Consider the following 16382-nt stretch of genomic DNA (forward strand, 5'->3'; position numbering starts at 1 on the left):
CACCTGTGTTAGGTGATGTTGTTGTGTAATTGCGTAAAATTTCCCGCGTGACATATTGAACAAACTATTGTTGTACACAGAAATAAGGCAAAACTACACACAAAAAGCACAATGACATAAGTAGCTTAATTGTTGGCACGGTTTGTAAGTGATCTCGAAATCATGTCAATTGCAGTGATCTCACATGCCTTTTACGAACTGGGGAAATTTTTTACATTTTTGTAATTTTATGCCACTCAAACTGTATGTCTGATTTGCGTTCTGATTTCTATAAATCCAAGCTTTCACCCAGTTTGTCAACAGGAATAAGCCTCTATTTTCTTCATTCTTTCGCATTTCTCTGCCTGACAAATGGAGATTGCAAAATAATTCAACCATGTGTTTTTCTTTGTTTATTTACTCACTGAAAATAAAACATTCAATTAAATTGATGTTCATTAAGAAATTTATTGCTCATATAGCTACTTCATTCATAAGTAAAGATAGATACTGTAATATTCATTTTCATCATTATGAAACATGAATATTGTTTTGAAAAATAGGCTGAAAAAGAACACGATTCGGTTCCTCTGGTCCAAACAAAGAGTAGGTTTTCTGAGGAGAATCTCGACCATTTCCTTCCGTAGGAGATTTAAAAAAACTTGGCAAACCAGAAATATTTGAATATGGACTTGATGCAGCAGCTTGATCACGATTATCCATTTTTCCTGAGAACTTTACAGGGGTATCAATTAGGAGATTAGGATCGGAATCTTTTAAGGAACTTTTGTTTATATGTTGATTCATAAATTCATTCTTTAATTTACTTGGAGTTAACATGACAGGATTATATAATTGATTGAAGGGCGTGGTTGGTCTTTTTCTCCGTTCCAATATGACATCATTGTTTAAACGAAATGGCACCTTGATATTTTTATGATCATTTTGTTTCTCAGGATTCCATCTTGGGGGTACGTATTCAGGTACTTTCCATACTGAAGGTGGAGGACTAGGTGCTTTACTTTCACATGAATCTGGGCTTACTGACGCTTTCTCACGGTATAAAGCGTCTCCCGCGGTTATAATATTCAATGGAGTAACTACAGAATCGTTGACTAAAACAGGATTACATTTACGGGTGTTTGATACTCTTGAATTGGTTGCGATTGTCCAGCCTTTCTGAGGAACGTGCGTTTTCTTAAACTTCGTCTAACAAAAAATATGATTTATGATTAAATGTCTAATGTAAGCGATCACGTGACGAATGCGTTTATTATTTTCTTACTAAGTTTGTAACAGCAACTTTTATGTTTTTATATATTTTATCTACAAGTGATTTTAGACATACCAATATTCTAAATCAAGCAGTTCAATCATTAATATTTTCGATTTACAGATAATCTTACCTTCTCATTCTTGTCTTCTTTAATCTTACGCCGACGTGTTTCCTCCTGCAGAAACATGTTGACACTTTAAAAAACATATTTTAAGTAATTATAACCTTAACAGTACCAAAATATTCCTTGAGTAAATAAAAAAAGACTGCTTTGGCACAAACCATAGCTATTCATTAAACAATTCGACTTATTTAACATCATGAAAACATCAAACGCGTAAAATAGCACATCTACGTCTTAAAGCAATTTTCATAACTTCTTATTTTTCACCAGCAATTTATGGATGAAAATACTTCACCTCCAGTATCTTTTTCTCTTCTTCCCTCTGTTTTAGTTTGTCCTCTTTTCTCTTCGCCTTTCTTTCTCGTTTTTCTTCTTGTTTTCTTTGCTGTGGAGTGAAACAAGACAGCTAGATATTGAAATAATCATTGATTTTAAGTTTAATACAGAAAATGTATTTTTTAATCAGTGCAAGTTCCATTTCTCATTAAAAATGCAATGTAGCATTTCTCTGGACTTAAGACAATAACAAAATGAATATAAATCAAATCACGAGGGATAAACCTCCAACTTTCTAGCTTCTTCAATTCGCTTAAACTTTTCTTCTTTCTTTGGCGATAGTCATAGGTTCGCACTTCTCCCTACAAACACGATAAACAAAAGACTTATTCTTCAGTTTATTTACAATATACAAGCCAGAAAGTAAACATTATATTGGTTTATCTCTCTAGAAAACATTGGAGGAAGATTTAACTGCATACCAATGTAAACTATTAAAAGCAATTGAAAGGTTTCATACAAGACACAAACTTGAAAGTTTGAATATGTTTGACATTGCATGCATCAACTCATAATACATAATTAGGTGTTATTTATAATGTAAACTCCATTATATTCACAGATTCATATTCCCGTGTACATGATTCCATCACTCAAGATGTTAGTCTTTGTATTGGTAACATTATGCTATGTGCAGTTAAGTCAATATCAATTACAAACCTGATTTACAGCTTTTTCGTGACTTTTCCTATTTGAGCTACCTTCTTTGCCTTCCGCAATGACAAATCTTTAAGATATGGCTGGTTGTGAAGCTAATTAATCCAGACATAAGAAAAGGTTAATAAATATGTATTCGGTATTTAATATTGGAATGACAGATTTATCAGGTGGAAAATTAATTTTTAAGACAAGGTTGATTGCCAAACAAAATGAGCCAATGAAAACCAATGACCGTGTGATGCTTGTTGAAATTCTTCAAGCATTTTAACACAATGTACAACGTTAAGACAGTCAGATCTGACATACTTGTATGCACATGAAAAACATGAGGCTGAGAAATGATTTGAAAATGCATCTGTCAAAAGTAGCTAGATCAGGGTCAGTAAAATCACTTATTTAGACAGTGAAATTGATTTTAAGTAGATTGGCAATATATTTTACTAAACAAAAATTTTATTTTCATGGGCTTTTGGGCCTAGAAGTAGATGACATAGCATAAGAGTACATATGATTGAAGATATATCTTTCATTATACAGGTTTATAGTAAAGAATAAAAGTATAAAAGTAAAACTGTTCCAATGCTATTTGCCACTAAAATTCTATATTATACGGTGCTTATACTTAATGAAATGAGCATGTTCCCCTGGGTATGTCACTTCCAGGGCAGAATCACCTACTTCTATATACATACAAATGATTTTAGTTTCATGCCTCATTCATTTAACTTTCACATAGATTTGATTCATAAAATGTTTGAAACTACGTAAGCTCCCAGTTTACAGTCACATTCTAATGAAAATCATGATTATGTCCTTCACAGATGGTTCGAACTCTCCTGGTACATATCTACTCACACCAAAAAACACCATACTGTACAATGCTGTATATCAATGTTCCTTATCAACATTATTGCCAACATATGTAAGAGTAATATGACACTGTGATACAATTTATAGACATTTATAGAAAAAGTTTCTTTGCTTTCCTTTACCAAATGTCAGCAACCAAGATTGCTTTGCGATACGTAAACTTCTATAAATTATTGTCAACATTTGAGTTTTCTCTTGCTTATCTGCACACACTTTATCTTTCCTTTCTTTCAAAGGTAAGGTTTTATTCTAATAGCTTCTGAGTTTTGAGATCTTATGTTGTACTTAGATCTTATGTTACATTACATAATCTGTAATGTACCAAAAACAGTGTAAATAATAAACTCTAGTCTAACTAACTAACTAACAACATTTGTATACCGGCCAGTATTAATCCCCGCCAGGGGGGTTGACCGGTCCATGAATTTTTCCACGCCAAACGTCTCTATCTCTCGCCATATCTCTCGTTATACCCATCGCCTTCATATCACTGTTCACAGCATCCATCCATCTCTTTCTCGGTCTACCTCGTTTGCGGACTCCATCAACATCCATATGCAACGTTCTACGAATTTCAGCACTTTCTTCCCTCCTTTCCACATGCCCAAACCACCTCAAACGCTGGCGCCTTACCAAATAATAAACTCTAGTCTACTCTTAAAGTAGACTCTTCGAGTAGACTCTAGTCTACTCTTTATTTCTTAAATAATAAACTCTAGTCTACTCTTCCATTTGCGATGTCATCCAAAAGTCTGTCATCTTCATCCAACACCAACTAATTACTAATCTACAAAGTCCCCTGAGCTTCAAGCTTAATCCTAGCTTTAAAGACAAGCAGGTTGGTAGTTTAGTTTAATTAACTCTAACTTCAGTTTAACTAACTTCATCTTTAATGTACCTATATACTCCATACCATTACCATTAAAATATCCTGAAATTTAACACCTTGTAAATAGTTTATAATTAGTAAATCTTAAAACTTCCTACACATGTAATTGTAGATGAAATAATTGATCTTCTGATATCTAAAAACGTTACGTTACTAAATGAAATTACAGAAACATCACAAATTCCATGGCCTTTTTGATATATAGTTTTTGGGTCGTTGTATTTTTTTATTTATTTCAGATATATTACGTATTCATAAAATGACATGATGATTCATGTTTGTGATCGACAATGATTAAAACGATACATTATCTTATGTGTTCTGTTCTTACCTTGCTGGATGTATCATTGTTTACAGCTCGCCTGCTCCAATGAGTGGCAGTTAGACTGATGAGGATGGCAGAAAAAAATCACACTTTCGATCGACTATTTAAAACAAGTCGGATTGTAAATATTTCCATAATACAAAACAAAGCAAGAAAAATACTCATGCTTTGTTGTAAAATCACGTTAACATATTATACAGCTGCTACTGTCCACAAGTGGGAAGAATTTTAGTTGAATCAATATCACTCGCACACTTATCGTTATAACTACAAATCAGTATTTTGTCTGACTGCCTTCATACCTGAGTAATCAAGGGAACAACAACACAACCAACAACCGAACCAAATACACAAAATACGGAATACTGGGCAAGAAAACCTTTTCCAACAGCCATTACACGTACAGACTACAAAACCAAACCAAATGGTTAGTCATTTAGAATATATACAAACACATTGACGTTCAAGGTACATGTCCGCCACAGGTCATATACTTTATCGCATTAAGTAAAGTTCGTTTTAACCTACCCAATCAACAAAATCCTCTGACAGGGCCGATTAAGGAGACCCACAGGTTTTAAAATAACGTTGCTTCGCAGATTTATAACACAAATTTGACTCTATTAAGTTGCAAATTGCACGAATCCAAATGAATTTTCTTTTATCAACATCGAGTCGTTGACCTCGGAAGCAGAGTTGCGCACGAAAGTCGAAAGGATCGTATGTTTGATGACGTAACTATAAATGATATTCTTTTATTGGTTCATTTCAAATGAAGCAATTTGAACCACAGACAGGTTAGCAGGTATTGTGAACATATTTTTGAATGTCGAATGGTTAACAACCATATTAATTGTTTTGGTAGAATTAAATATTATGGTCGGTATTTGCATATTAATTTATGTATTTTAGACATACTTACATGAAGCGTGAACAGATATCGAAGTTTTAAGCTACAAATTATATATAAAGCATTCAATAAAATATATGAAATATCAATCGACAGCCGAAACAAGATTGCGGGGGAGGGGGGAGTTGTAAAGGTTGGACAGCGTTGCACAACGTTTGCCAAATATTTGGAGATTTAAAACGTTCATCGGCGTATTCCCGTCAAACAGTTTTTTGACACTCTAGAATTTTAGACTACTTTTATTAATAAATGTCTAATTTGCTGCACTGTCTTTGACGTACACGAATTAACACGTTCATCCTACAGGCCGATTTAAAAGACTTATATTATGCTTCACTCACGGGTTCACCGCTATTTCTAATAAAGATTTGATGCCCCTCCCCAAATAGCAGGTAATATAAACACGATTCTACTACGCTTGAACAATTCAAACATGCATGCACTTTTAATGTGATTACACTTTTACACATGAATAAAGTTTGTTGGTGAGTCTGGTGACTCGTGAGTCATGAGTATTTTTTAATCGGAGAAAGTTACCAACCATATAAAAAAGTTTAACGACCTTTCATAATTTGATTCCTTACATCGAGCAATTAAAATTACATTAACATACACAAATTGAAAAACATGTGCCATTAACATTACATATTCTAAAGCCATCATCAAAGATTATACATAATATAAATCCTAACACGGTCTTTATAAGCAAATGAAAAACATGTGAAAGTCGAAACACGGTGCCATCCAGTAACTGCTATCGTGGCGAGAATCTCTCGTCCATACGTAGTTTTAAAGAGATTTGACTCGTCTCCAATCCCTGTGGGCTTGGTAGCTCAACTAGTATCCCGAAGGTGCGAGTTCAAATGTCGTCCAAGTCACATGTTTTTCATGTGCATATAAAAACCGTATTAGGATTTATATTATGTGTAACATTACATATTACTATCAAATCGTGTTAATCTCCAGGGGCCAGTTGCACAAATCCAGGATAGCTTTGTTCGTTGGATAGTAAATTTTTTTGAACGTTCAAAAAATCTCTTATAAGACAAAAATATGCGATTTGAACTGTCCAATAACTGAAATAAAATATTCTTTCGAACTAGATTACAAAATTCCTTTGTCGTCAGATAAATGTAAACATCTTTTTTACAAGTTTGAAAATTATTGCTATCCATGGGACAACGCTATCCAGGCTTCCTACAACCAGTCACTGGCTGTGAGTGGATGACACTGCTCGAAACTCCTGAGCACTTATTTTGAAATCATATCTTCCACATGTCGATTTTAGTCCCAAAGCACGTTTGTCTCATTATGATGATGAAAACTTTGTAACCATTCATAAACTTTGAAAGGCAGGAGTTAGCGAGTCTTGCAGTTCTACGCACTTGAAAAATATATACCAAATATTCATATTCACCAAATTCGTTATCGCTTGATATGAAAAACTGTATGTTTAAATGAAATATTCATTGCTGAAATATTTTAAAAAAACTATTTACACTTGATTCTACAAGCAAGTTGAAAAAAACAGAAGCTCTTATTGATATTTGAAATATTAAAAATTTGAGGAATTCGATAAAAAAAATTATTTCACCTCTCCTTTTAATAAAAATTCACTTGCATGATGCATTGACCGATGTAGAAAATCGGATATAGCAATAAGGTAGAATGACAGTTGTCTGAAGATAACTAGCCATTAACGCGGCATCAATTATGTATGTTATGAAAAATATTCTCAACAGAATCCAAACAATTTCTTGATTTGGTAAAAATATGCAATAGTGCTAATAAAGAAAATAAAATGTCACCGGACAGATTAATTAAAAGGAAAGTGTGAACATGCAAAGTCAGTTATTTCTAGACATGTATATCTGTCGTCCATACATGGATGCATGTGTCTTATCGAGAGTATTTCTTTCATGACATGTGTTTGACTGGCGTCAACATTCAGGTGCTCAACCCACGTTCAACCACTTCTTCTAATGAGAGACACTTTTTTTCAAATCAACAAGAGGAAAACGAGCTTTCATTTCATGATACCATACACTGTCCAACTTCGAGCAAAATGACACATCAAAAAATTTGAGATTTGTGCACTCCATCAGTACCCTAAATAGTAAATACCATGTTGAATAAAAAACATTATGTATCTATGTGCACAAGTGTAAATGCTAAATGTGATAAAACCATATCATTCTCTAGCTGAAAGAGCGCTAAATTTTATTTCAAACACATATGTTGATAGCATTCCGCACTGGTAATAATCATCTTGAGTCTCAAACACACATAAAAGTTATTAGAGATAAAGCAAAGACTTCGTGAGAAGAATGGATGATGGCTATTTAATTAGAGTTTCTTTTGCGCAGTATACTTACATACAATCGTTTCTCTCATGATTTACTTTTAAATAATTACAACAAAAGTACTGATCGGGTTGCGTACATCTAGACGATTTAGTTCGGTGTTTTGAGGACACTGACTCGCAGTAAGTGTTGCGAAAGCCTTTAGTTATAACAATGCTTCTATAGAATTCTCTTCTGACGTGAAAATTACGTTTATTAGTTGCCGTTTGGTACTTCCTCCAAGCTGAAGAATCTTAGTGTCAAAAAGTTGAAATCATGGAACAAAATTTGCTCTTGTATACTTTGTTGAACTGCATACTACATTATATGGCCAACAATTATATTTTTCCTACCTTTCAGCTGACTCTTTAGAAACATTAGAGTTTCCCAAAATGTCTAACTGTTCAAGTAAAGAACAGTTCTCGGAAATAGCGAGAAGATCGTCATCTGTCAATGTTCTAAACAAAGAAAATGAAATGTAAAACACAAAAAGTTTAAGTACTATAACATACCACTAAACAGTCACTGTCAACTCTGCAATCGCTAGCTGAAAGAAAGAAAATATTTCTTGAAGGCCTGCTTTCATAATTTAGTAGGTAATTTTAAACATAAATGAAACTTGAAAACATTTATTTCTCATATTTCGCTATTACGATGTGAAATCCGTAATCACTAATGCTTTCAACATGCTTCACGAATAATGAATCATTTACTGATGAACTGGTTAAAAACATTTTTGACCCTACCTTACAGCAGTCAGGAAAATCTTCTTAATCTTTTGACAATGGGTGACCAAATGACGTATAATTCCATGACTAGCCACATTTTTGCTATCGTTATAAAATCTCGACATTGTATCATCCATAATAAGAATGACAGTACACAGAACTGAAAATAAAAATTCAAAAATTCCTTACCACCAACCGAGATCAATTTCTTCAAGATTAGGACAGTGGTTGATAATGCTGATTATCCCATTTGCAGTTATTGATTTTGATCTCCATAAGTCCAATGAAAAAATATTTCTATAGTTGTTCACATAGACACGTAGCAAGAAAGAAATCAATCAAAAAAGAAGTCATTTGAAAGGAGATAATTATTAAATTACTAAATAATGTGATCAATAAAATCAAACTTACGGACAATATTGCAGGTGCGTCATCGCCTCATCATAATTTCCAAATTGATAACATCCACCAAGATTGATATATTTCAACTTTGGACAAGATCTACAAAATCAAATGACAAGCACTGATTTAGCCAGCTACATGTGTCTATCATGCTACGACGAAAACTCCATTCCGCTTACTCGACAATAATCGCTAAGTCTTTTTCGGTGACCTGAGTTCGATAAAGATTTAATCTTTTTAGATTTTTCAACATTGCAAGATTTTCAAATGCAGCACTTGGTAAGTGGATACAAGACGATAAATCCAGTTCTAAAAAACAAACATGAAACAGGCAATCAAATATAAATATGTACTCAGTTGTTCATCAAGGATTAGTAAAATAAATTACAACAGCCCAATCTTGGATACAATTATATTTGTATTGGTAAGAGGTAAGCTCAGCATAATTCTTTAGATTCAAAAACAACAGCATTGCTACTAAAATAATTAAGGTAAATTTTTAAAAAAATCTATTTTGATCGCCGAATTCGCCGCCATTGCATGCACTGTTTGTATCGAAATCCAATGAAATTTCTGCATATGTCAAACCACAGACACTATATACAGCATTATGTTATACCTTCGAGGTCTGGACAAACTTCAACGATCACCTTTAAAATAGATGCATCAAGAAATCTGCAGCATGATAGATAAAGACATCTCAGTGTTCCACTGTTCATGTTTTTGAGAAATCTAAAATCAAAATCACCTACTCAAAGTTTCATATATAAGTACAATATGTGCACAAATTAACAAGATTTGTGCAACACTAGCTGTTGTCACAAAAAATCGAACAGAAACTAAGCTGCATGAACAGATGACAGCATGAAAATGCGATTAGCTTAGACAGGAGTTGATACCACCAGTTATAAGATGAATAAAACTGCACTAAAATCAGCTCACCATAAAAAAATATTCTGTATGAAGTAAGCTTTCTATTTTACCGTTCAAAGTCCTGTGTCGTGAAAAGCCCATCCGAACCGCACCATGACATGCAAAGTTTCTCGGTTGACCTACATCTTTGAGTCAAGTACTGAAGACTCACGCCATTTACCTATAAGTATATCAATATCATAAAAGACTAAGATATGTTTCATACAACCCAAATTTGACACATATCAAAAGAAAAGATTTGAGATGTTATATATAGTAATCTACACTAACCTTGAACCAATAGGGTTGAAGATTAAATTCTTTAAAGTACATAGGATCATAACAGCAATCGCGAAAGAATCTAGAGAAAGTAAAATCGTATGCATTGCAAGGCAGAAAAAAGTTTAACACTATGAGAATGAGAGGAGATTAACTTTTGCAGACAATTATTCTGCTTTTGTCATTATATGAGTTGCTAATGGAAAACAAAAACTGAATTTCTCCTTGTGAAATCATTGACAAAATATATAACAAGAAAACTTTATTTGACAATGTTCTTACCTACAGGTCTTCGAAAGATTTCCAAATTCAGAAAATCTTAGGTATGACAATATCTTATTAAATACTTCAATCTGAAAAAAAAACACAAACGAAAATCCATGAATTGTTTTTATTACTAAAACGTAAAAAACATAAATCATATTTTTTATTGTCTATGCAATTTCAGATCTTCACTTCCACAACTAGCTCATCAACTGCAAATTAATTCCAAATGGGTAAACTTACCACCGAAACTTGCCCTATGGTTACTGACGTTTGTGTTGTAGCAATAAATTTTGCATTGCACTTTAGAAATATATATATGCAAGACGTAAATTTAATTATAATGCTACTTTACAGAAAATGATTCGGGACTTTCTCACAGTTAAATTGAACTGATTCATCTCATGCATGCAACTTACTGGTAACATCGAAATATTCACTGAATCGTTCCGTACATAAGAGTTTTCGTTATTGAGATTGCTATTCATAGACATGCGTTGATGGAACGCCTCAGTCATTGAAACAATAGAATCTTCCTTTTCTTCACTATAATTGTATTCAATCTCGGATTCAACACCATGAAGATAAACAGCGTCAATCTCAGTGAAGTAATCGCAGTGCTCTTGGTTGAACTCCAATCTTAGTCTCCTGTTATCAATGAAATCATCATCTTCTTCATCATCATAATTATTGCACGAAAATAAGCCCATTTTTAGGAGATGACTGACTTTCATTTCGTGATTTGGTGAAACGGTATAACTGAACTGTATTTTTTATTACAGACTTCAACACATTCCTTCTGTACGTCATTGTTTTCAAACTCCACTTTCGTCTTCCCTACGCAGCTATAACCTTCAATCTTAAGATGCCTTCTTCATGTATACACTTCCACGATTTTTCATTAAACTTTTTTAATGTCAAATAAACTGCTCTTATACATCCACACAATGAATTGACCACACATCGAGCAATCAAAACTCGACTAACTAAATTGGCTCTCTCTTATTATATCTCGCGGATACAAACTTACAAACGTCAATCAATGGTGAACCAAATCAAGTTCTATAGTCCATGGTTAGTAGTGAGTAGATTTTTCTTAATTTTACTATTCGTACATGTCGGGCAATAATTAAAAATGTGACGAGGTTCTTACGTTACAGCATTTCCTCAGAGCATGCATTCGAGGTTGAACATCGTCTAAAATAATACGCAGCTATACAAAGAGAAACTAACAAAAAATTGCTGGTTTTGACGACCGTCAATTAAATAAATATTCTTAGGTAAGTTAGGTGGAAATTACAAATGGAAACTAAGGATCAGAAAGTGAAAAATTGAGTGGGTATTTGTAACTTGTAACAAACAATGTACGTATAAGACATAAAATCATACCTTGTTTTAAAAGGACATTTCTTTAACACAGGTGAAAATACTCTGGCTTTAGCTGCACATTTCCTTGGGGAGCCAGCCCACAATAAAATCCAACTGCAACGATAACCATGTTGCAAGATTAGCGACAATGTAGGGTTCGAAACTTCGAAACAAGTTATTGATATTCATTCATCTTCTCTATTAAATCGAAAAGCTATCTTATGTCGTAAAAAAAGTGAATTAAGTGATCAATCTTTACCGAGGAGGAATATATTTGGTTTCTGAGTCACAAGCAAGTATCCTCACAACTGCTCCTGGGTTATATGTTTCAAATATTTCTATTTTTGTCGGATACACAGAGTACGAATACCTTATATCTATTAAAATAAAGCAGAAGAAACATATTGGAAATAGAAGGAAAACACATTATTTTCATTATAAGTTCTCTCAAAAAAAAATTAACTAAGATGGGTAGTATCTCACAGGTCAATTTGCAAGACCTTTGATCGTTCAAAGCAAAGAGAGTTAACATGTAAAGAAATTGCATCTCATTATGATTTCTCACCTTCAGATGCTCGAGACTTGTAGTAGTGAATGTTCAAGAATCAAAACTTTTATCAAATGTATAAGCTTAATTAAACAATGAAATTCATAAGTCAAACAAACCTATGAAATCTTGACTTAAAAAATCAGATTGATGATACTGTTTAAATGACTTTAGTGATGAGGGACAACTGCTCCACCATCTTCCATATGTTCTCTAGAGTAAAATTTAATTATTTTATTTGAAATGAAAATTTAGACATCTGAATTACTAATGTCAATAGTAAAAACAGAACCAAATATTTATTACAGCTACAAATACTTCTTTCCAGTATTATTTTCATGTATAAGTGTCATTTATGATAGAGCAGCTATGACTTTCCTGAATTAATTTATTTGCCACACAGCAAAGAGAGGAAATTGTGAACCGGAGACTTGTCAGGACACAAGTTCTAGTGGCCCCAAGTTGCTAAGCAGAAAACAAAAAATGTAACACAAAAAATGAAGGCTTTCAAGTGCATTTGCAACTCTGAGTTTACACCTGGGTTCAGTGGGTTGTTATGTATGTTTTCCAGCTTTCTCCCCAAAGATTTCAGTGAAAACAATCATACAGTAACATACTCTATTGTCTTTTTTTCTTAAGTCATGCTTAGCCTTAATTAATTACGTGTGTTCTCTAATAAATGCTGCACAAATTGATAAAGAAATGACAAACTGTTTATTTCTAGCTCTTGCCTACAAAGTAGCAGTTTGTCTTTTCCTGTATTCGATTCTTTATGCACAGTCTCCTCTTACATTATTTACATGTCTCCCTCCAAAAAACCGCGCATCTTATTTCTTTAAAAGTTAATAAACATCCCTGCGTGTATTAGAGGAAATACGATTGTTGATATTCACGAAAATGGTCGCAATTATTGAATTGAATTAGAAAACCTGATTTACGAACTGAAATTTTACATTTAATGCCTTTCTAGAGCAGAACTTACGAACACAAGACTTTGAGTGAAATCACCATATTTAGGATAAATGTTGGTTTCTCCCACAACGTTAGCAACAGTATAACTTCTTGACAGATCTGAGCCATACTGACTGGAAAAATCTACAACTTCATTGACTGTCTGGCGTTTCACAGTTCTTGAAACATGTCTCTTCTTGACAATGTCGTTGGTAATGAAGGTAGCCATTCATTCATTGCCATCTGAGTTTAATATATTCTAAAATAAAGGTTCACACAATCTCTATCGAGTGCTGAAATCTTCAATGCCAGATAAATAAAAACCGCTATGTAAGTGTTACAAATTTACTATGTTGTAACTTGTAGCGCGCTTCGGTATGTTTGTTTATCTCCGGAACCGAACATGACCCTATTGCGTAACACTCCTCCAAAGCCCAATTAGCCCATCCTCCAAAGATGAATACTTTTTTACATTCCGTGAAAATTAGACTAATGCACGTGGTCATATTGTCACAAGTAAAAATTAGACAAGTTTTTCAAATGTACGGTAGCGCAGGTTGCCACGTCGTTGTCTATTTTTAACAATTTCTTTAAAAATTTGTTTTGGATATGTCACTCGATGTTGTTTTGCGTTCAACCAACATGTTCTTTGTTTTTTCGGCGAGGGCGTGGAGCTAATTGAAGAAGAATTAACTCTTTTCTGAGCAGAGGTCTAATGACATTCTCAACACTCTATATTGTGGTATTTTACAATACACTGACAAAGAAAACACGAGAAAACACACGTATAATTATATAATAATACCCAAAATGGCGGCCCGACTAAAACCGTGGGTGTGATGCTCGTTATAAGATTTCAATTGTTTTCACTTGTTAGTCACTACTATAGCCAACACGTTTCTACATTGTCCTGTAGAATTTGTACTGGTGAACACATCTTGATTTTATGATAGGGCTTTTGCGATATAATAATTTATTAGAAGGTACGTATGAGGCCAGGTGTTGCATCATTCTCATATCAAAACTCATGAGTCGCGAAGTCAATGTTATTGTGCACTTTTCGGCATTTTTCGTTGAGAGATAGGTCAACCGTCAATTTCAGTATTAGCATTGGTGGCAGACACAACTAACGCAATTGTTTTAATTGACGATTGTACCGGTCAGGCGGTCATAGCGGTCAGTTTCTTTGGTAGCTGGTATGATTGTAGTAAAATATGTATGAAACAATCATGTTGATTGTAAACTCACTTGAAAAATCATTGATTAGAATCTTTAAAATCTGGCGGCCAGATTTATATGATCTGCATGCAAAATGCAGCAAAAAATTATATTGAAGTATCACAAGTGCTTGCATTTGTACCTATATTTTGAGCATTTGAAAATGAAGAATCATGTCATTTTGATATTTCTTTGGTCTATACACCTTTGGTGATGAATTTACATGATAACTATTGTCTCGTTTGTGGCTTTTATCCTGCATATCAATTACAATGTTTTCATTGATGGGCAAAACTCATATGAAGTTACTGAGTTACCGAGTTTGCAATCCATTTGAATCTCTGCTGTGATTCATTTGAATCCTAACTCTGCACCCAGAAATTTGAAATCAGGGATAGGTGCAGAATAGTTTTGTTAAAGAGGAGGGAGGTGCTATTTTGAATTAGATTTTGGTGGCTACCCCTCTAGCATCTCTCCTCCTAGCACCCCTCCCAATAACCCCCCATGTTTAATTCCTATTTATGTTCTTCTGTTTTAGAAAAGAAGACATTAAGCAACAGATGCAAGAAGTTAGTGAGGATGACTATCCTGCAGTTTCAGATAGAAGTTTATTAGAAAGAATTTATTATCATCATGGTCTTTTCTGTGCCAATCATCCTGGTGTGATTATATGCATTTGTGCAGTTTTTGTATTTACATGCAGGTAAGGAAAATTCATGTTCATTACTTGGTAGCATAAAAGCATAATAAGAAACATATGTACTCTGAAGAAAAGGTACAATAATGGGCTTAAAGCCAGCAAGAAATTTTCACTATTTGATTTCACAGCCGCAGAATCAACAAATCCTTCCCATTAAATTCACACTTCCATACTCATACTTTCTTGGAATTGATGTAATTGCACGTGTATAATTAGAACCACAGTTAGCTTTTAAATAGAGTCTAACAATGAATTTACAATGAATTTGAATTATAACTATATAAAAAAACTGACTTTTCTCAAATATTGAGTTGAACTTTTTCTTCAGAATATTTTTCTTATTATTCTTAAAAAAAATTGTTGGTTGGTAATGTGATTTCTTACTTGGTAGCCATATGAGCTACATAAGGAGCATTTAAAACTTATTTGAAAAGGCAACATTTCTTTTCAACAACAAGCCTTTTCATATTTTTGCTTCACTCTATATTACAACTAACTATTGCTTTTGTAGCCAATTACATTCCACATTTAAGTAATTTTTTAATATATGTATTTTTTGTAATCATAATAATCATTTTGTTCACGATATTAGTATAATCACCTGTAAAAATCTTAACTAAAATCCTGCAAGGGATCTTGTGTAGAATCCTTTCAATATCTTAAGTATAATTCAGAAATAAAATCCTATACAAACATTGCCTAATTACCCTATTGCCCTGTGTATTCTAGCATATACATATACAGTATGGTTTGTATGTGCATGCATATCCTTATTATCTTATCAACAGCATTAAATTTTGAACCTCTCTGCCATCCAGCTACTTTATTAATCACTTTTGATTTTTGCCATTCATATATTTTCAATTGCATTTAGTAAGCCCATTGATTGTGTTATTCTAAAATTCCAGTGCACCAGTCCTATCTTCTTTTCATTGGATGCCAAAATTCCTTCAGAATGGAATGAGACAATATCAGCAAAGAATGTAAATGAAAATAAGCCAAACTGGGTAACCCAAAAATTGTTTATCTCATTTGATTTATCAACTTGTTGGAATTAATTTTTGTACACAACATCTAGCATATCTTGATATTTTATTGTAGTTAAGAAAAGCCTGCTGTATACATTCAACAAGTAGCTGTTAGTGTTTTACTTTATAAAGTAAACAACAGTTTGATGTTACCCTATGGATTACATGAAGCTTTCCATCCTGTTTTGAGATAGTTGATTTTTGAATGAATATCAATTTACTGAAAGGTAAGGCTTGTCAATGAATGAACTTTAGTTAGGTATTTCCATAATTT

At 33.3% G+C, this 16382-nt stretch overlaps 2 protein-coding genes and 1 long non-coding RNA gene across 3 annotated transcripts; 1 reads left to right on the top strand and 2 right to left on the bottom strand.

Annotated features, from left to right (window-relative positions):
• Nucleotides 1-427: 427 nt before the first annotated feature.
• On the bottom strand, nt 428-5178 carry LOC124440497 (stress response protein nst1-like). The gene is given in 9 exon segments (XM_046990890.1): nt 428-1188; nt 1386-1430; nt 1675-1785; nt 1941-1985; nt 2399-2467; nt 4466-4540; nt 4542-4559; nt 4762-4866; nt 4988-5178. Coding segments are annotated over 8 exon segments (1134 nt in total). The 5' UTR covers nt 4855-4866; nt 4988-5178; the 3' UTR covers nt 428-510.
• Nucleotides 5179-6793: 1615 nt separating this feature from the next.
• Nucleotides 6794-13896, bottom strand: LOC124440218 (F-box/LRR-repeat protein 4-like). Its single transcript, XM_046990543.1, has 15 exons — nt 13194-13896; nt 12331-12424; nt 11924-12041; nt 11686-11778; nt 10716-10944; nt 10315-10385; nt 10045-10114; nt 9825-9934; nt 9461-9573; nt 9021-9150; nt 8851-8940; nt 8629-8736; nt 8458-8541; nt 8065-8169; nt 6794-7478 (listed from the first exon to the last, which is right to left on the bottom strand). The coding sequence occupies exons 1-15, from the start codon at nt 13389-13391 to the stop codon at nt 7349-7351; spliced, it is 1743 nt and encodes a 580-aa protein (XP_046846499.1). The 5' UTR covers nt 13392-13896; the 3' UTR covers nt 6794-7348.
• Nucleotides 13897-13975: 79 nt separating this feature from the next.
• LOC124440242 lies at nt 13976-16080 on the top strand. The gene is made up of 3 exons (XR_006946626.1): nt 13976-14145; nt 14919-15083; nt 16035-16080. It is a non-coding gene; the product is annotated as an uncharacterized LOC124440242 (long non-coding RNA).
• The last annotated feature ends 302 nt before the right edge of the window (nt 16081-16382 follow it).

This window comes from Xenia sp. Carnegie-2017, unplaced genomic scaffold (genome assembly GCF_021976095.1).
Source record: "Xenia sp. Carnegie-2017 unplaced genomic scaffold, XeniaSp_v1 HiC_scaffold_2, whole genome shotgun sequence".
Classification (NCBI taxonomy): domain Eukaryota; kingdom Metazoa; phylum Cnidaria; class Anthozoa; order Malacalcyonacea; family Xeniidae; genus Xenia; species Xenia sp. Carnegie-2017.